Source organism: Pristiophorus japonicus, chromosome 6, assembly GCF_044704955.1.
Source record: "Pristiophorus japonicus isolate sPriJap1 chromosome 6, sPriJap1.hap1, whole genome shotgun sequence".
NCBI classification, from domain to species: domain Eukaryota; kingdom Metazoa; phylum Chordata; class Chondrichthyes; family Pristiophoridae; genus Pristiophorus; species Pristiophorus japonicus.
In genome coordinates, this window is record NC_091982.1 from 65,346,991 (window position 1) to 65,368,928 (window position 21,938).

At 47.5% G+C, this 21,938-nt stretch overlaps 1 protein-coding gene across 1 annotated transcript in view; it reads left to right on the forward strand.

The window, feature by feature from the left end:
- Positions 1-21,938, forward strand: part of LOC139266116 (sterile alpha motif domain-containing protein 15-like) — a 283,681-nt gene that overhangs the window by 113,293 nt on the left and 148,450 nt on the right. The window contains exons 14-15 of the mRNA XM_070883964.1: positions 5,642-5,704; positions 18,144-18,206. Coding sequence (XP_070740065.1) covers positions 5,642-5,704; positions 18,144-18,206 — 126 coding nt within the window. The remainder of the gene's footprint in view (positions 1-5,641; positions 5,705-18,143; positions 18,207-21,938) is intronic.

The following is a 21,938-nucleotide window of genomic DNA, read 5'->3' on the forward strand; positions in this document are numbered from 1 at the left end:
AGTTCATTCAATATGTTATTATGAATTTGCCTGTTTGGTGCTGAAATTAGTATGTCATCTAAGTAACATACTACCGCTTCAATACCTTGCAAAATTTGGTTCATCGCCCCTTGGAATATGGCAGGGGCGAACAACACTCCAAATGGTAGCCTATTAAATTGATATAGGCTTAGATGAGTATTTATAGTCAAACATGACTTGGACTCCTCATCTAGTTCAAGTTGTAAGTAGATATTTGTAAGATCCAACTTTGAGAAGATCTGACCACCTGTCAGCGTTGTGAACATATCTTCGACATTTGGCAGTGTATTGGGGACATTACGCTCGAGAACCTGGTTTATGGTTACTTTATAATCACCACACAACCTTACCTAACCATCGGACTTAGGTACAACAACAATGGGTGTCGCCCAATTATATCGATCTGTCTTAAAGATAATGTTCTCAGTCTCTAATCCATTGAGTTCTTGCTCAACTTTCTCCTTGAGTGCATTTGGTACGGGATGTGGCTTGTAGTAAACTGGTCTAGCATCCCTTCTGTACCCTGACATTCGCCTTGAAGCCTTGGATCGGACTGTCTGAGTCGCAGAACCCCTTCGGATATTTTTGATGACATCATTCTTTGATGCAAATCTCATTTCAACACAAAAAATCTCACTCCAATCCAGTTTCAGTGATCCCAACCAATTTCTTCCTAGCAAGGCAGGCTTGTCTCCTGGCACTACTAACAGAGGCAAGCTCTGAAATTGATCCTTATATTTCACCGGTACGGTGATATGACCCACCACAGGAATGTTCTCTCCTGAGTAGCCTCGCAGCTCTATCTTGGATTTCTCCAGTGGGAAATCCCACAATTTGTTGAGGTGTCGAGATACACTGGAGCTTAATGCCAGGTCTCACTGCCGCAACACCGTACCATCGATGTGCTTTACACTGAATGTTATGTAACAGGCACTGAACCCTGTAAATGCCAAGCACGGGGCCAACTACAGATACAGCAAGTAAATGTTGACACTGTTAAAAGGAGTTTTCCCATCAACACAGGGTTTCAATGCAATTTGGCATGGGAAGTTGCAACACACACAGCATTTGTCCTTTAGAATAGAACAACAGGTGATTATGTTAACTGTGATATTTTTGTTTTGTCCATTCTGAAATATACTTGCAAATACCTGAAGTGGTGGTGAATGAGTCAGGTAAATATCCAGTTCAACGTCGTTGGGTTCGGGAATTAACCGTGAGTTGCGGATCTGCTGCGACTGAGCAATAATCAGGTGAAGCAGGGTGAGAAGGCAAAGGGGAAAATTGGACCCAAGCGAAGAGGGGGAGGGTAAAGAGGCAGGGAATGTGAGCAGGGCAGGAGGGAAGTGCAGGAAAGAGGGACAGTCCTCGGGAATGGAGGTGGAAGGGGTGAATAGGAATGAGGAAGGGGAATGCTAGGTGAAGAATGGGGAACAGGGAAGGTTGGTGAAGGGGGAATGGGGAGGGAAGGGATTGGATACAAAATAGTGGGCAGCAAACACTCTTTGGGGGGCTGTGTTGAATTAGGGGGGATGTTTCAAGCTTGAATTTTCTTTCCAGTGAGGACCAGTTTTCCGTGTTCCCAGGGCCCGATTTACAGCTTAATGGGGGAGGGGTGACATAGAATCGTAGAAAATAGGTGCAGGAGTAGGCCATATGGCCCTTCGAGCCTGCACCACCATTCAGTATGTTTATGGCTGATAATTTTTGCAACTTCAGTATCCCATTCCTGCTTTCTCTCCATACCCCTTGATCCCTTTAGCCGTAAGGGCCACATCTAACTCCCTTTTGAATATATCCAACGAACTGGCCTCAACAACTTTCTGTGGTAGAGAATTCCACAGGTTCACAATTCTCTGAGTGAAGAAGTTTCTCCTCATCTCGGTCCGAAATGGCTTCCCCCTGGTTCTGGCCTTCCCCAACATCGGGAACATTCTTCCTGCATCTAACTTGTCCAATCCCGTCAGAATTTTATATGTTTCTATGAGATCCCCTCTCATTCTTCTAAATTCCAGTGAATATAAGCTTAGTCAATCCAATCTTTCTTCATATGTCAGTCCTGCCATCCTGGGAATCAGTCTGGTGAAACTTCGCAGCACTCCCTCAATAGCAAGAATGTCCTTCCTCAGATTAGGAGACCAAAACTGTACACAATATTCAAGGTGTGGCCTCACAACTGCAGTAAGACCTTCCTGTTCCTATACTCACATCCCCTCGCTATGAAGGCTAAAATGCCATTTGCATTCTTCACCGCTTGCTGTACCTGCATGCCAACTTTCAATGACTGATGTACCATGACACCCAGGTCTCGTTGCACCTCCCCTTTTCTTAATCTGTCACCATTCAGGTAATATTCTGCCTTCCTCTTTTTGCCACCAAAATGGATAACCTCATATTTATCTACATTATACTGCATTTGCCATGCATTTTCCCACTCACCTAACCTTTGCAAATCATCCTGCAGCCTCTTAGCATCCTCCTCACAGCTCACACTGCCACCCAGCTTAGTGTCATCTGCAAACTTGGAGATATTACATTCAATTCCTTCGTCTAAATCATTAATGTATATTGTAAATAGCTGGGGTCCCAGCACTTAACTTGCGGTACCCCACTAGTCACTGCCTGCCATTCTGAAAAGGACCCGTTTGTTCCTACTCTTTGCTTCCTATCTGCCAACCAGTTCTCTATCCACATCAATACATTACCCCCAATATCACGTGTTTTAATTTTGCAGACAAATCTCTTGTGTGGGACCTTGTCAAAAGCCTTTTGAAAGTCCAAATACACCACATCCACTGGTTCTCCCTTGTCCACTCTACAACTTGCATCCTCAAAAAATTCTAGAAGATTTGTCAAGCATGATTTCCCTTTCATAAATCCATGCTGACTTGGACCGATCCTGTCACTGCTTTCCAAATGCGTTGCTATTACATCTTTAATAATTGATTCCAACATTTTCCCCACTACCGATGTCAGGCTAACCGGTCTATAATTCCCTGTTTTCTCTCTCCCTCCTTTTTTAAAAAGTGGGGTTACATTAGCTACCCTCCAATCCATAGGAACTGATCCAGGGTCTATAGAATGTTGGAAAATGACCACCAATGCATCCACTATTTCTATTTCCTTAATACTCTGGGATTCAGACTATCAGGCCCTGGGGATTTATCGGCCTTCAGTCCCATCAATTTCCTAACACAATTTCCTGACTAATAAGGATTTCCTTCAGTTCCTCCTTCTAGCTAGACCCTCAGTCCCGAGTATTTCTGGATGGTTATTTGTGTCTTCCTTAATAAAGACAGAACCAAAGTATTTATTCACTTGTTCTGCCATTTCTTTGTTCCCCATGATAAATTCACCTGATTCGACTGCAAGGGACCTACATTTGTCTTCACTAATCTTTTTCTTTTCACATATCTATAGAAGCTTTTGCAGTCAGTGATAGGATACTCTACTGTATCCTACTCTACCCCCCTGAATTTCTGCTCAGTGGAGCGTTGGGTTTGTTCCATTCCGAGTGGTGAATTATCTGAATAGTGGGGAGGGGGAATGGGGCGGGGCTTCTCAGTCCCCACTTGGTGCTTAGGGTGGAGAGTGGTGGGAACTCTGGGATATGTTTTGGAAAGAGATTTACAGGGCTGGAGGGAGATGGAATTTCTATCTGTGCCGGGAAATGCAGCTCTCAGTGTATGGGGAATGGTCTGTGGGAACGGGATGTCTGTGAGCTCTTGTTTCGGGGAGTTATTTTTACATTGTTCTTCTGCTCATCTTGGAGTTACCTGAAAGAACAGGTTGGAAAAAATAGATAATTCTCAAAGACTCAATGGGGGAGAAATTTGCATCATTTACGATTCCCGTTGGAGCCCCCGGAAGGCGCTAATGGAGGGGCAATCGATTTCTCACCCAGGGTGTGATCATCATCATCATCATCAATATCCTAAGCAGTCCCTCGAAATCAAGGAAGACTTGCTTCCACTCCAAAAGTGAGTTCTCAGGTGACTGAACAGTCCAATGTGGGAATTACATTCTTTGTCACAGGTGGGACAGGCAGTGGTTGGAGGAAAGGGTGGATGGGGAGTCTGGTTTGCCACACGCTCTTTCCGCTGCCTGCGCTTGTTTTCTGCATGCTCTCGGCGCTGAGACTCGAGGTGCTCAGCGCCCTCCCGGATGCTCTTCCTCCACTTAGGATGGTCTTTGGCCAGGGACTCCCAGGTGTCAGTGGGGATGTTGCACTTTATCAAGGAGGCTTTGAGGATGTCCTTGAAACGTTTCCTCTGCCACCTGGGGCTCGCTTGCCGTGGAAAAGCGCTTGCTTTGGGAGTCTTGTGTCGGACATGCGGACAATATGGCCCACCCAACGGAGCTGGTTGAGTGTGGTCATTGCTTCGATGCTGAGGATGTTGGCCTGATCGAGAACACTGACGTTGGTGCGGCTGTCCTCCCAAGGTATTTGCAGGATCTTGCGGAGACATCGTTGGTGGTATTTCTCCAGCGATTTGAGGTGCCTGCTGTACATAGTCCATGTCTATGAGTCATACAGAAGGGCAGGTATCACTGCAGCCCTGTAAACTTTAAGCTTGGTGCCAGATTCAAACACTCTCTTCCTCAGGCGTCCAAATCGGGTTGTGTTGGGAGGGAGCGGGGGGGCGGGGGGCATTACCGACTCCAGTCAAAATGCATGGGATTTGCAGAGAAACAAGACCGGCAGCGCCCCGTTCCTGCCGGTAGCCCCCCAGGCCGCTGCTCCGATGATGATGACTTCATTGCCGTGTGCAGCACGCCGTTTTCACCCCGAAGTGGAAATTGGACCTTGCCGCGGGAAGGCGCCGTGGGCGATGTCAGCGCCAGCCTCGCGGTTCGCGAACCGGGCCGCACTCCGCTCGCGGGGTGAAACTGAAAGGGGAGTTGCACAGTGCCATTCTGTCCTCTTGGCCTACCGGTCCAGCCTTCTGTTGCGTTTTTCGCAGGATCGGTGCCCCAATGATGCAGCCCAGCACCCCGCTTCCTGCATCACCGGGGGCGATGTGGAGGCCCCTCATCCCACGGCAGAGCTCGAACATGTGCTCCCCTTTAACGGAAGGGGAGGGCTCTGTGCTCGATCCAGCGCTACAGGGAGAGGCCGAGTAGTGCTGGAAAATTTGTGGGCTTACCGCTGTGGTCCTGTCCCCGAGAGCAAGTGGAGCATCCGACATTGTTTCCACTCTGTCTCGGCGGCGGTACCCCAATTTTGCGTCCGGGGTCGAGACTTCCGCGTGGGGCGCAAGAAGTTCCGCCTCACCTCGGTTACCGTCCCCAAACGGGGCGATACTGAATTTCGGCCCGAATGTCTTACACTGGATCTTAATGCCGGATCTCGCTGCCACAACACCGTGCCATCGCTGGGCTTTGCACTGAATGTTTTGTAACAGGCACTGAACCTGTAAATACCAAGCACAAGGCCACCTATAGCTACAGCAGGTAAATGTTGACACTGTTAAAAGGAGTTTTCCCATTGACAGAGCCTGACTATGGGGGGTTTCAGTGCAATCTGAGATGGGAAGATGCAACACACACAGCTTTTGTCCTTTATAATAGAACAACATGTGATTTTGTTAACTGAGATATTTTTGTTTTGTCCATTCAGAAAAAAACTTGCAAATACATGAAATGGAGATGATTGATGAGAATCCAGCAGATGAAGTCAAAGGTAAACATCCAGCTCAACACCGTTGGGTTCGGGAATTAACCGTGAGTTGCGGATCTGCTGCGACTGAGCAATATTCAGGTGGAGCAGGGTGAGAAGGCAAAGGGGAAAATTGGACCCAAGCGAAGAGGGGGAGGGTAGAGAGGCAGGGAATTGGAGGAGGGAAGTGTAGGGAAGGGGGAGAGGCCTTAGGAATGGAGGTGGAAGGGGTGAATAGGAGCGAGGAAGGGGAATGCTCAGGGAAAACAGAGAACAGAGAGTCAGGATAAATGGTTCATTCTCTGGTTGGCAATCAGTAACTAGTGGGGTGCCGCAAGGATCAGTGCTGGGACCCCAACTATTTACAATCTATATTAATGACTTGGAAGAAGGGACCGAGTGTAACTGATGATACAAAGATGGGAGGAAAAGCAATGTGTGAAGAGGACACAAATAATCTGCAAAAGGACATGGACAGGCTAAGTGAGTGGGCAAAAATTTGGCAGATGGAGTATAATGTGTTACAAATTGAGGTTATTCGCTTTGGCAAAAATAACAGAAAAGCAAATTATAATTTAAATGAAGGAAAATTGCAAAGTGCTGCAGTACAGCGGGACCTGGGGTCCTTGTGCATGAAACACAAAAGGATAGTATTCAGGTACAGCAAGTGATCAGAAAGGCAAATGGAATGTTGGCCTTTATTGCATGGGGGATAGAGTATAAAAGCAGGAAAGTCTTACTACAGTTATACAGGGTTTTGGTGAGACCACACCTGGAATACTGTGTTGAGTTTTGGTTTCCATATTTAAGAAAGAATATACTTGCTTTGGAGGCAGTTCAGAGAAGGTTCACTAGGTTGATTACGGAGATGAGGGAGGAAAGATTGTGTAGGTTGGGCCTCTACTCATTGGAATTCAGAAGAATGAGAAGTGATCTTATCAAAACGTATAAGATTATGAGGGAGCTTGACAAGGTGAATGCAGAGAGGATGTTTCCACTGACTCAAACTAGAGGGCATGATCTTAGAACAAAGGGCCTACATTTAAAACAGAAATGAGGAGAAATTTCTTCTCTCGGAGGGTTGTAAATCTGTGGAATTCGCTGCCTCAGAGAACTGTGGAAGCTGGGTCATTGAATAAATTTAAGACAGAAATAGACAGTTTCTTAAATGATAAGGGGATAAGGGGTTATGGGGAGTGGGCGGGGAAGTGGAGCTGAGTCCATGATCAGATCAGCCATGATCTTATTGAATGACAGAGCAGGCTCAAGGGGCCATATGGCCGACTCCTGCTCCTATTTCTTATGTTCTTATGTGAAAAATGCGGAATAGGGAAGTTTGGTAAAGGGGGTATGGGAACGGAATGGATAGGTTACAGGATCTGCAGGGATTACACAAGGAGCACGCTTCAGCAGCACCAACCGATCTGGGAGGATAAGAAGTAAAATTATTCAAAGTATGATGTCACAGAAGAGCAGGGAAGTGATTGGTTGGTCAGTTTTTCTCTTTTCTTCGGCATTGGTTTAAAGTAAGAGCGGGAATTATAAACCAAACGTTCAAATCTTAATTAGTTAAATCATCATCATCATCATAGGCAGTCCCTCGAAATCGAGGATAACTTGCTTCCACTCTAAAAGTGAGTTCTCAGGTGACTGAACATTCCATATGGGAATTACAGTCCCTGTCACAGGTGGGACAGACAGTGGTTGAAGGAAAGGGTGGGTGGGGAGTCTGGTTTGCCGTACACTCGTTCCGCTGCCTGCACTTGTTTTCTGCATGCTCTCGGCGACGAGACTCGAGGTGCTCAGCGCCCTCCCGGATGCTCTTCCTCCACTTACGGCATCCTTTGGCCAGGGACTCCCAGGTGTCGATGGGAATGTTGCACTTTATCAGGGAGGCTTTGAGGGTGTCCTTGAAACATTTCCTGTACGCACCTAGGGCTCGCTTGCCATGTAGGAGTTCCGAGTAGAGCACTTGCATTGGGAGTCTCGTGTTGGGCATGCGGACGATGTGGCCCGCCCAACGGGGCTGGTCGCGTGTTGTCAATGCTTCGATGTGGGTGACCACCAGACGGAGTAAGTGTGCTAGACAGGTAGCGCAGGAATCCCCCCGTGAGTCCATCTCGCTTTCAAACCAATATTCACTTCTGAGTATCGGTAAGGACGATGGTGCCTCTGGGGAGTGCAGCCAGAGCCAATTCCAAGGCACCACGGGTGGCTCAGCTGCACAGGGGGGTGGGACGAGGAACAAAAGGGCCCTAGTGATAGGGGATTCTATAGTTAGGGGAACAGACAGGCGTTTCTGCGGCCGTAGACGTGACTCCCAAATGGTTTTGTGCCTCCCTGGTGCCAGGGTCAAGGACGTCACAGAGCGGACGCAGGGCATCCTGGGGGCGGGGGGTGAGGGTAAACAGCTAGAGGTCGTGGTCCATATCGGGACCAATGACATAGGTAAAATAAGGGATGAGGTCCTACAGGAAGAATTGAGGGAGCTAGGAAGAATATTAAAGGGGAGGACCTCAAAGGTAGTAATCTCCGGGTTACTACCGGTGCCATGTGCTAATGAGTATAAGAATAGAACGATAGAGAGGATGACCACGTGGCTGGAAAGTTGGTGTAGGAGGGAGGGTGTTTACATTCTTGAGGAATCCCTGAGGCTTCTGGTGGAGATGGGACCTGTACAAACCGGACGGGTTGCACCTCAACAGTGCCATGACCAATATCCTCGCGGGGAGTTTTGCTAGTGCTGGTGGGGAGAGTTTAAACTAGCTTCGCAGGGGGATGGGAACCTGAGAACGAATTCAAAAGGGAAGGAAGTAAAGCAGAAATTGGATAGCAAGAATCTAGAAAGCGAATCTGTAAGACACAGGAAGCAGGGCTTAGTATGTAGTAAGCAAGGAGGTCTTCCTGTGCTGAATGGTATATACTTTAATGCAAGGAGTATAGCGAATAAGGCAGATGAGCTAAGAGCACAGGTAGACACTTGGGAGTATGACATTATAGCCACTACAGAAACATGGCTGAAAGGGGGGCAGGTTTGGCAGATTAATATTCCTGGCTACAGGATTTTTAGACAAGATAGAGAGGGGGTAAAAAGGTCGGTGGGGGGTCGGGGGGGGGTCAGCGGGGAGAGGTTGTGGTATGCTAAAGAAACTATTACAGTGGTGAGGAGGGATGATATTTCAGAGGGATCATCAAATGAGGCCATATGGGTCGAATTGAAAAATAAAAAAGGGGCGATCACTCTGCTGGGTGTGTATTATAGACCCCCAAACAGTGGGAGGGAGATAGCGGAGCAAATATGTAGGCAAATTGCTGTGAAGTCCAAAAACCATAGGGCAGTAATAGTAAGGGATTTTAACTATCCAAATATTGATTGGGATAAATTTGGTGTGAAGGGTACAGAGGGTGCGGAATTCTTGAAATGCATTCAAGAGAACTTTTTTAGTCAGTATGTAGCAAGCCCAACAAGAGAGGGGGCGGTTTTGGATTTAGTTTTGGGGAATGAATTGGGCAGATTGAAGGGTTATTAGTGGGAGAGCACTTGGGTGTCAGTGACCATAATTCAAGTTGGTTATGGATAAGGACAAGAATAGGCCTGGAATAAAAGTTCCGAATTGGGGAAAAGCTAATTTTGGTAAGTTAAGGAGTGTTTTGGCCTTAGTGGACTGGAAACAACTACTTGTGGGTAAGCAGTGTCAGAACAGTGGGAGGCATTTAAGGAGGAGACCCGGAAGGCTCAGGCCAAACATGTGCCCTTAAAAAAAAAAGGCTGGGGAAAAAATTCTAGAACTCCCTGGATGTCTAGAGACTTACAGGAGAGGATTAAGAAAAAAAGGGACGCTTATGTCATATACCAACGGCTAAATACTATAGAATCTTTCGAGGAATATAGAAAATTAAGAGGCAAAAGTTTAAATGTTAAGAGAGAGCACGAGAAATTCTTGGCCAGTAAAATTAAGTAAAACCCTAAGAGGCTCGAGAAATATATTAAGAGTAAGAGAGTAACTAAGAACATAAGAACATAAGAATTAGGAACAGGAGTAGGCCATCTAACCCCTCGAGCCTGCTCCGCCATTCAACAAGATCATGGCTGATCGGGCCGTGGACTCAGCTCCACTTACCCGCCCGCTCCCCATAACCCTTAATTCCCTTATTAGTTAAAAATCTATCTATCTGTGACTTGAATACATTCAATGAGCTAGCCTCAATTGCTTCCTTGGGCAGAGAATTCCACAGATTCACAACCCTCTGGGAGAAGAAATTCCTTCTCAACTCAGTTTTAAATTGGCTCCCCCATATTTTGAGGCTGTGCCCCCTAGTTCTAGTCTCCCCGACCAGTGGAAACAACCTCTCTGCCTCTATCTTGCCTATCCCTTTCATTATTTTAAATGTTTCTATAAGATCAACCCTCATCCTTCTGAACTCCAACGAGTAAAGATCCAGTCTATTCAATCTATCATCATAAGGTAGCCCCCTCATCTCCGGAATCAACCTAGTGAATCGTCTCTGTATCCGCTCCAAAGCCAGTATATCCTTCCTTAAGTAAGGCGACCAAAACTGCACGCAGTACTCCAGGCGCGGCCTCACCAATACCCTATACAGTTGCAGAAGGACCTCCCTGCTTTTGTACTCCATCCCTCTCGCAATGAAGGCCAACATTCCATTCGCCTTCCTGATTATCTGCTGCACCTGCAAACTAACTTTTTGGGATTCATGCACAAGGAAGACTCTAAAAGAGTTTCATGCACAAGGATCTGGTGTGTCACCCAGTTCGGGTGGCACGGTTAAATGTTTTGTTTTACAGATAAACTCTAAAAGAGTTTCATGCACAAGGACTCCCAGGTCCCCTCTGCACCGCAGCATGTTGTAATTTCTCCCCAACTAAAGAAAGGGCAGGAGCTATTAGAGACCATGAAGGTAATCTTTGTGTGGAGGCGGAAGAAGTTGGTAGGGTTCTTAACGAATACTTTGCATTGGGCGTTAGATATGGCCCTTATGGCTAAAGGGATCAAGGGGTATGGAGAGAAAGCAGGAAAGGGATACTGAGGTGATGATCAGCCATGATCATATTGAATGGTGGTGCAGGCTCGAAGGACCGAATGGCCTACTCCTGCGCCTATTTTCTATGTTTCTATGTTTCTATCTGTTTTCACAAAGGAAAGGGGCAATGCAGATACTGCTATCAAGGAGGAGTGTGATATTCTGGATGAAATAAATATTGTGAGAGAGGAAGGATTGAGGGGTTTAGCAGCTTTGAACGTAGGTAAATCCCTAGGCCCGGATGAAATGCATCCTAGGTTGTTGAGTGAAGTAAAAGAGGAAATAGCAGAGGCCTTGACCATCATGTTCCAGTCCTCTTTGGATCTGGGCATGGTGCTGGAGGATTGGAGGACTGCTAATGTGGTACCCTTGTTTAAGAAGGGAGAAAGGGATAGGCCGAGTAATTACAGGCCTGTCAGCCTAACCTGAGTGGTGGGAAAATTATTGGAAAAAAATCCTGAAAAACAGAATAAATCTTCATTTGAAAAGGCAAAGATTAATTAGGGACAGTCAGCACAGATTTGTTAAGGGAAGATCGTGTTTAACTAACCTGATTGAATTTTTTGAGGAAGTAACCAAGAGGGTCGATGAGGGTAGTGGTGCGATGTAGTATATATGGACTTTAGCAAGGCTTTTGATATGGTCCCACATAGCAGACTGGTCATGAAGGTTAAAGCCCATGGGATACAGGGCAAAGTGGCAAGTTGGATCCAAAATTGGCTTGGAGGTAGGAAGCAAAGGGTAATGATTGGTGGATGTTTTTGTGACTAGAAGGATGTTTCTAGTGGGGTTCGGCAGGGCTCAGTACTGGGTCTCTTGCTTTTTGTAGTATATATCAACGATTTAGATTTGAATATAGCGAGTATGATTAAGAAGTTTGCAGACAAGACTAAAATTGGCTGTATGGTTGATAATGAAGAGGAAAGTCATAGACTGCAGGAGGATATCAATCTACTGGTCAGGTGGGCAGAGCAGTGGCAAATGGAATTTAATTCAGAGAAGTGTGAGGTAATGCACTTTGGGAGGGCTAATAAGGAAAGGGTATACACATTAAGTGGTAGGCCACTTAATAGTGTAGATGAACAAAGGGACCTTGGAGTGCTTGACCACAGATCCCTGAAAGTAGCAGGCCAGGTGGATAAGGTGGTTAAGAAGACATACGGAATGCTTGCTTTTATTGGCCGAGGCATAGAATATAAGAGCAGGGAGGTAATGCTTAAATTGTATAATACTTTAGTTTGGCCACAGCTGGAGTACTGCGTGCAATTCTGGTCGCCGTATTATAGGAAGGACGTAATTGCACAGGGAGGGTGCAGAGGAGATTTACTAGGATGCTGCCTGGAATGGAGAATCTTAGTTATGAGGATAGATTGGATAGGCTGGGTTTGTTCTCATTAGAACAGAGGAGGTTGCGAGGAGACCTCATTGAGGTGTAAAAAATATTGAGGGGCCTGGATGTAGTGGATAGTTCCATCGGAGGAGGGGTCTATTACAAGGGGTATAGTTTTAAGGCGGTTGGTAGAAGGTTTAGAGGGGATGTGGGGGGGTGAGGGGGCTTCTTTACGTAGAGGGTTGTGGGGATGTGGAACTCGCTGCCTGGAAGAGTGGTAGATGCAGAAACTCTCACCACATTTAAGAGATGGTTGGATGGGCACTTAAAGTGCCGTAACCTGCAGGGTTACGGACCAAGAGCTGGTAATTGGGATTAGACTGGATGACCTTTTGTTGGACGGCGCAGATATGCAGGTTCGACCTCCCGAATCCAGCAACCTCGGGACCGAAGCCGAGCCAGTTTTTGTGTTTTTCCAGACTTCAAAACATCTTTCTGACATCACGAATCCAGTAACACCCAAGCCCAGGTTCGGGTATTTCCGGATTTCAAAACGTCAGAAAGAGGCAGGAGGGTGGGGAGCTCGCCGAGTAGCAGTTAGGGTCACTGGCCCCATCGATGAGGTCATTGGGCGGGTCCAAGCCTCCGAGGACCTGATTGAGCGGGGCCCCGCCACCGTGGAGGAGTTCCTTGTCTGGCCCGAGGTAGGTGAGGTCAGGCAGCTGAGGTAAAGGGGAGGGAGAGGTGCCGGGCGAGGTCGGGCCGCACAAAATCGGGGCGGGCGAAGTCGTGGCAAAGTTGCGGCGAGCGAAATTGGGGCGGGCGAAGTCGGGGCGGGCAAGGACGGGGCAGGCGAGGTCGGGCTGCGCAAAGTCGGGAAGGTGAAGTCATGGCGAAGTCAGGCCGGGGCGAAGTCGGATCGCCGAGGGTGGGGGGGGTGGGTGGGAATCCGGATATCAGAACATTTTCCAGTTTCCAGACGACCCCGCCATGGATCGGCCCAGTGTCCAGATTCCGGAACATTGTGGATTCCAGAACTCCGGATTTTGGAGGTCGAACCTGTAATGGTAAGTATTGCAGGGAATGGAATACAGCCAGCGCGATTTCTTGGACTAGTTTCGATCACCTAGATGGGTTGGAGAGAAATTTTCCCAGATTTTTTTCTTCCTAAATGGGCCTGGGTTTTTATCTGGTTTTTGCCTCTCCCAGGAGATCACATGGCTCTGGTTGGGATGAAGTGCAGAATGTTTCAGTATAAGTGGTGTCGCAGTTGTGTGGGGCAGACTGGTTGGGCTGGGTGCTTTTTGCCTTTCTGTCATTGTTCATTGTTCATAGGTTTATATGTAACCTTCAGGACTGCTGACCAAGGGCCGTGCGGCTCTTTGTCGGCCGGCGAGGGCACGATGGGCTGAAGTGGCCTCCTCCTGCGCTGTAAATTTCTATCTTTCTATGCTAGGGATGTTGGCCTGAGCGAGAACACTGACAGCCTTATGTACAACAAACTGATCCTCCTCGGCGACTTCAGCACCAGAGTCAGTAAGGACACACACCTCTGGGGAGGCATGATCAGCAGAGAGTGGGTCGGGAAAACCAACTCCAGCGGTACCCTGATCCTGACAAAATTCCTAGAACCCGACCTTGTCATCACCAACATCTTGTTCCATCAGAGGGACAAGTACAAGGCTTCATGGCAACACCCTCACTTCAAGCACTGGCATCTGCTCGACTACATCATCGTCCGAGCGAGGGACCGTAAGGACGGGCGCACCACCCGGTCCATGACAGGAGCCAACGAATGCTGGACGGACCACCGCCTAATCCACTCCGTCATCAACATTAACATAGCCCCAAAGCAGCAACGGCAACAGAAACAATGCTGCAGAAAAACCAACGTGGGGGCACTCAAAGACCCAGCTAAGAGAGCCCGATACTGCCAGTGCTTCACAGCTAACCTGGCGACCCTCGATGACCCTAAGGTGCAGAGTGCCCACAGCACTTGGTCTGCCCTTCAGGCCACCATAACCAGTACCTGCGAAGAGACGCTCGGTCACTCAACCAGGAAACACGAAGACTGGTTTGATGAGAATGACTAGGAGATCCAGGAGCTAATAAACTGCAAGCGCACGGCATTTCTGAACCTAAAGCAGCAACCCAACTTGGGAGCAGCAAAGCAGCTCTACAGACGGCTGAAGGCTGAGGTCCAACAAAAAACCTAGGACCTGAAAAACAGATGGTGGGTGGAGAAAGCACAGGATATCCAACAGCTGGCTGACAGCCATGATGTGCGAGGATTCTTCACCTCAGTCAAGGCCACCTACGTCCCAAGCGCCCAAGGCCCCAACCCACTGCTGGCCAAGAATGGGGAGACATTCAAGGTCACATGTCAAGGACATCGAGGCAATCAGGGCCTGCTGGAAGGAGCACTTCAAAGATCTCCTTAATCGAGACTCTGCCTTCGAAACGAGTGTCCTCGACTCCATCCCACAGCACGCTACCCACCACCATCTCAGAAAAACCCCAGCCTGGCACGAGGTAGAAAAGGCCATCCGTCGGTCAAGAACAACAAGGCATCAGGAGCAGGTGGAATCCCCGCTGAGGCACTAAAATATGGCGGAGAGGCACTTAATTAAATACAATAGAGATGGCGGGACAGACGATGTGTTACTGCTGCATGTGGGAGCTGGTTGACCCCACTGAGGTCCACAGAGACCACATCTGCAGCAAGTGTCTGCAGTTCAAGGAACTTCGGCTCCGTGTTGATGAGCTGGAGTCCGAGCTGCAGACACTGCGGCAGATCAAGGAGGGGGAGAGTTACCTGGACGTTGTGTTCCAGGAAGCACGCACACCCCTTAGATTAATTAGTTCAAATTTGGTCCGTGGTCCGGGACAGGAGGGTGTGACTACGAGCGAGGAAGGTATGGGGACTCAGGATGGAGTGATGGAGGAGCCTCGGCCCTTGCTCTTGTCCAACAGGTTCGAGTATCTTACTCCCTGTGTGAATGAGAGCAGGGGCTGCAGGGAGGATGATCAAACTGACCACAGCACCGTGGTACAGGAGGCCATTCAAGTATCGGGAGTAAAAAGAAATGTTGTAGTGATAGGGGACAGTATCGTTAGGGGGATAGATAAGGTTTTCTGCAGCCAAGAGCGTGAGTCGTGAAGGCTGTGTTGTCTGGTCACAATCACTGCATCTCTCAGAACTCCCGGCATGCTCTCCTCTCTCTCGATGAGAGAGATGAAGTCATGTATCTGCGCTAACAGCGCCTCTCCACCATATTTTAGCGCCTCAGCAGGGATTCCATCCGCACCCGTAGTCTTGTTATTCTTAAACTGTTTTATGGCTTTGCCTACCTCGTGCAACGTTGGAGTTTCACTGAGTTGATGGTGGGTCGCAGGCTGCGGTATGGAATCGAGAACACTCGAGTCAAAGGCAGAATCTCGATTGACGAGATCTTCAAAGTGCTCCTTCCATCGGGCTCTGATGCGGATTTCATCCTCTACGGGGCACAACAGGCATGATCTTTGCAGCGTGCCAGTTGCAGAAAAAATACAGGGAGTAGCGCCAGCCCTTATGCATCTTACAAAGGCCTTTGACACTTTCAACCGCGAGGGTCTATGGAGTGTCGTCCTCTGTTTTGGATGCCCACAAAAGTTTGTCAACATCCTTCGCCTGCTTCACGATGACATGCAGGCTGTAATCCTTACCAACAGATCCATTATAGGCCCAATCCACATCCAGACCAGGGTCAAACAGGGTTGCGTTATCGCTCCAACCTCCTTCTCAATCTTCCTCGCCGCCATGCACCACCTCACAATCAACAAGCTCCCCGCTGGAGTGGAACTAAACTGCAGAACCAGTGGGAAGCTGTTTAACCTACGCCGCCTCCAGGCCAGGTCCAAGATCACCCCAACCTCTGTCATTGAACTGCAGTATGCGGACGACGCCTGCGTCTATGCACATTCAGAGGCTGAATAGTACGCATGCCAGATACGAGACTCCCTAAGCAAATGCTTTATGCGGAGCTCCTTCGTGATAAACGAGCCAAAGGAAGACAGCAGAAATGTTATAAGGATACCCTCAAAGCCTCGCTAATAAAGTGCGACATCACCACTGACACCTGGGAGACTCTGGCCGCAGACCGCCCGAGCTGGAGAAAGTCCACCCGGGAGGGCATTGAGCTCTTTGAGTCTCAACGCAAAGAGCGTGAAGAGGCCAAATGCAGGCAGCGGAAGGAGCGCACGGCAAACCAGCCCACCCACCCCTTCCCTCGACGAATGTTTGTCCCACCTGTAACAGGGTCTGTGGCTCTCGTATCGGACTGTTCAGCCACCAAAGAACTCACTTTGGGAGTGGAAGCAAGTCTTCCTCGATTCCAAGGGACTGCCTATGATGATGATGATGTTGCCAGGGTTAAGGACATCTCCTCTGGGCTGGAGAGGAACTTGGAGTGGAAGGGGCAAGATCCAGTTATCGTGGTCCACGTGGGAACCAATGACATCGGGAGGACAAAGAAAGAGATTCTGCTGAGGGAATATGAGCAGATAGGGGATAAATTAAATAGCAGAACCACAAAGGTAATAATCTCTGGATTACTACCTGAGCCACGAGCAAATTTGCATAGGGTAAATAAGATCCGAGAGATGGATGCCGTAGAAGACACCTGGAGTACTACGTACAGTTTTGGTCTCCGTATTTAAGGAAGGATGTACTTGCATTGGAGGCAGTTCAGAGAAGGTTCACTAGGTTGATTCCGGAGATGAGGGGATTGTCATTACAAGAAAGGTTTAGCAGGTTGGACCGATACTCGTTGGAGTTTAGAAGACTGAGAGGTGATCTTATTGAAGCGTATTGATTCTGAGGGGGCTTGACAGGGAGGACATTCCCCTCGTGGGGGAATCTAGAACTAGGGAGCATAGTTTCAAAATAAGGGGTCAACAATTTAAAACGGAAGTAAGGAGGAATTTATTTTCTTAGAGGGTTGTGAATCTTTGGAATTCGCTACCTCAGAGAGCTGTGGAGGCTGGGTCATTGAATGTATTTAAGGTGGAGTTAGACCGATTTTTAAATGATAAGAGAATAAAGGGTTATGGGGAGTGGACAGGAGAAGTGGGGTTGAGGCCAGGATCAGATCAGCCATGATCTTATTGAATGGCGGAGCAGGCTCGAGGGGCCAAATGGCCCACTCCTGTTCCTATTTCGTATGTTCATATGAAAGCGGGCAGCAAACACTCTTCTGGGGGTTTCTGTTGAGCCGGGGGGGATTATGTCATACTGAATTTTCTTTCCAGTGAGGACCAGTTTCCCGTGTTCCCAGCACCCGATTTACAGCTTAATGGGGGAGGGGTGATGGGGTATCTGTGCCCTACTCTGACCCCCCAAATTTCTGCATAGTGGGGCGTTGGGGTTGTTCCATTCCTAGGGGTGAATTATCTGAATAATGGGGAGGTGGGAATGGGGCGGGGCTTCTCAGTCCCCACTTGGTGCTTCGGGTGGAGAGTGGTGGGAACTCTGGGATATATTTAGGGAAGAGATTTACGGGGCTGGAGGGAGATGGAATTTCTGTCCATGTTGGAAATTATAGCTTTCAGAGTATCGGGAATGGTCTGTGAGAACAGGCTGTCTGTGAGCTCCTGTTTCGGCGAGTTTTAATGACATTCTTCTTCGCCTGCTGTTATTGGAGTTACCTGAAAGAACGGCTCAAAAAAGTAAATCATTATCAAAATCTCAGTGGGGGAGGAATTGGCATCGTTTGCCTGAAACGGGGCGGGACTGAAATTCGACCCAAATGTCTTACACTGGAGCTTAATGCCGGGTCTCGCTGCCACAACACCATGCCATCGATGGGCTTTGCACTGAATGTTATGTAACAGGCACTGAACCCTGTAAATGCCAAGCACGGGGCCACCTACAGATACAGCAGGTAAATGTGGACACTGTTAAAAGGAGTTTTCCCATTGACAGAGCCTGACTATGGGGGGGTTTCAGTACAATCTGAGATGGGAAGGTGCAACACACACATTTGTCATTTATAATAGATTATTAGAGCAGCAGCTAATTTTGTTGACCGAGATATTTTTGTTATGCCCATGAAGAAATACTCCCGGAAGTGCGTGAAGTGAAGTTGATTGAGCCGATGCTAGCAGAAGAAGTGGAAGGTAAACATAAGAATATAAGAAATAGGAGCAGGAGTAGGCCATACGGCCCCTCGAGCCTGGTCCGCCATTCAATAAGATCATGGCTGATCCAATCATGGACTCAGCTCCACTTCGCCGCCTGCTCCCCATAACCCCTTATCCCTTTATCGTTTAAGAAACAGTCTATTTCTGTCTTAAATATATTCAATGTCCCAGCTTCCACAGCTCTCTGAGGCAGCGAATTCCATAGATTTACAACCCTCTGAGAGAAGAAATTTCTCCTCATCTCAGTTTTAAATGGGTGGCACTTTATTCTAAGATCATGCCCTCTAGTTCTAGTCTCCCCTATCAGTGGAAACATCCTCTCTGCATTCACCTTGTCAAGCCCCCTCATAATCTTATTCGTTTCAATAAGATCACCTCTCATTCTTCTGAATTCCAATGAGTAGCAGCCCAACCTACTCAACCTTTCCTCATAAATCAACCCCCTCATCCCCGGAATCAACCTAGTGAACCTTCTCTGAACTGCCTCCAAAGCAAGTATATCCTTTCGTAAATATGAAAACCAAAACTGCACGCAATATTCCAGGTGTGGCCTCATCAATACCTTATAGAGCTGTAGTAAGACTTCCCTGCTTTTATCCAGGGAATTTTAGTAAATTACAACCAATGCATCCACAAACCCTGCCGCTATTTCTCTTAAGACCCTAGGATGCAAGCCATCAGGTCCAGAGGATTTATCTGCCTTTAGTCCCATTATCTTACTGAGTACCACCTCCTTAGTGATTGTGATTGTGTTAAGTTCCTCCCCCCCCCCCTATAGCCCCTAGACTATCCACTGTCAGAATATTGTTAGTGTCCTCTACCGTAAAGACTGATGCAAAATATTTGTTCAGAGTTTCTGCCATCTCCATGTTCCCCATTACTAATTCCCTGGTCTTGTCCTCTAAGGGACCAACATTTACTTTAGCCACCCTTTTCCTTTTTATATACCAATAGAAACTCATGCTATCTGTTTTTATATTTTGCGCAAGTTTACTTTCATAGTCTATCTTCTCTTTCTTAATCATTTTTTTAGTCGTTCTTTGCTGGCTTTTAATAGTTTCCCTGTCTTTTGTTCTCCCACTAGTTTTGGCCACTTTGTATGTCCTTGTTTTTAATTGGATACCATCCTTTATTTCTTTAGTTAGCCACAGATGGCTATCTTTTCTCTTACACCGTTTCCTCCTCACTGGAATATATTTTTCTTGAGAGTTGTGAAATATCTCCTTAAATGTACACCACTGTTCATCAACCGTCCTACACTTTAATCGATTTTTCCAGTCCACTTTACCCAACTCTGCCCTCATACCTTCATAGTCTCCTTTATTTAAGCTTAGTACGCTGGTTAGAGATCCAACTTTCTCACCCTCCGTTTGAATTTGAAATTCAATCATGCTATGATCACTCATTCTGAGGGGATCCTTTACAAGGAGATTGTTTATTAATTCTGTCTCATTACACAGGACCAGATCCAAGATAGCCTTCCCCGTTGGTTGGTTCCGTTACATATTGCTCAAGGAACCCGTCCCTTATGCACTCTATGAACTCTTCCTCAAGGCTACCCTGACGGATTTGATTTGTCCAATCAATATGGAAGTTACAATCACCCATGATTATTGCTGTTCCCTTTTTACAAGCTCCCAATATTTCCTGGTTTATGCTCCGACCAACAGAGTTGTTACTGTTAGGGGGCCTATAGACTACGCCCACCAGTGACTTTTCCCCTTATTATTCCTTATCTCCCCCCAAACTGTTTCAACACCCTTAGCATTTGAATCAATATCGTTTCTTATTATTGCAGTCATTCCATCCTTTATCAATAGAGCGACCCCACCTCCTTTTCCTTTCTGTCTGTCCTTCCAGATTGTCAAGTACCCCTGAATATTTAATTCCCAGTCCTGGTCATCTTGCAACCACATCTCTGTAATAGCTATCAGATCATACCCATTTGTCTCAATTTGTGCTATCAACTCATCTATTTTGTAACAAATGCTACGTGCATTTAGACAAAGTGCCTTTAAGTTTGTTTCTTTACCCTTTTTGTTTCCTCTCCCCTTCAAACTCACTTTCTTTATTTTTGCTTTCTAACTCCAGCTTTACTCCCCTCCCTACTGAATCTAGTTTCAGATTCTCATCCCCCTGCCAAGCTAGTTTAAACTCTCTCCAACAGCACTAGCAAACCCCCCCAGCAAGGATATTGGTCCCGGCTCTGTTGAGGTGCAACTTGTCCGGCTTGTACAGGTCCCACCTTCCCCATAAGCGGTTCCAATGCCTCAGGAAACTAAAGCCCTCTCGCCTGCACCATCTCTCCAGCCACGTATTCATCTGCTCTAGCCTCCTATTTCTGTTCTCACTAGCTCGTGGCACTGGGAGTAATCTGGAGATTACTACCTTTGAGGTCCTGCTTTTTAATCTCTCGCCTAGCTCTCTAAACTCTGCCTGCAGGATCTCATCTCTCTTCCTACTTATGTCCTTGGTACCAATGTTGTTGTGTATAGAAGAACTCCACGAGGCTGAGTAGTGTGAGCTAAACTGAGTGTGACCTTAGTCTTCTTTATTACAACTCCAAAGTGCCTAAACAACATGGCAGCCAATCTTTTATACTGGCCCTGCACATGTGTGCGGGTGACCATTAGGACTCCAACAGTCGTGCCCTCTGGTGGCAAGTATTACATAGTTATATACATAAAATCATTCCCACCAAAGTCTTTGCTGCAAGTTATTTACAAGTTGAGGCGATCCGGAGCCCTTCGCTCCCTGGTTTATCATCTAAGTTCAAACCCTGGCGTGTGTCAGTTGGTCAGGCCATTGCTGCACTGCACCGTGGCTGGTCTGACCGGACTGTCAGGAATGGTGGGTTCATCCTCGTGATTGACAGTGAGGTCGATTGCTGGTTGGGTGTGTGTTAGTGGATCGTCGAAGGTGATGTCCTCTTCAAGTCATCCCTAGTTGTCAGTAAATCGCAATTTATCTGATCTAAATGCTTCCTGCACGTTTGTCCATTTAACTGTTTGATTATAAACACCCTATTCCCTTCTTTGGCCAAAACAGTGCCAGCAACCCACTTGGGACCATGACCGTAATTCAGGACAAACACAGGGTCGTTAACATCAATGTCATGTGAAACAGATGCGCGATCATGGTACATGTTCTGCCGGTGTCGCCAGGTTTCCATGTGATCATTCAGATCTGGGTGGACCAGAGAGAGCCTGGTTTTGAGGGCTCTCTTCATTAACAATTCTGCCGGGGGAACCCCGGTGAGCGACTGGGGTCGTGTCCGGTAACTGAGCAGAATGCGAGACATGCGGGTCTGCAGGGAGCCGTCCGTCACACGTTTCATGCTCTGCTTGATTGCTTGGACTGCCCGCTCCGCTTGACCATTAGACGCGGGCTTAAACGGGGCAGACCTGACATGCTTGATGCCATTGCGGGTCATAAACTTGTTGAATTCTGAGCTGGTGAACACAGTCCATTGTCGCTGACAAGGTCATCGGGCAAGTCATGGGTGGCGATCATGGCCCGGAGGCTTTCAATGATGGCTGTGGACGTGCTGGATTACATGATTACGCATTCAATCCATTTGGAGTAAGCATCCACAAATACTAAAAACATCTTTCCTGGAAAGGGGCCGGCAAAATCTACATGGATCCTGGACCACGGTTTGGAGGGCCATGACTACAGACTCAGTGGAGTCTCCCTTGGTGCATTGCT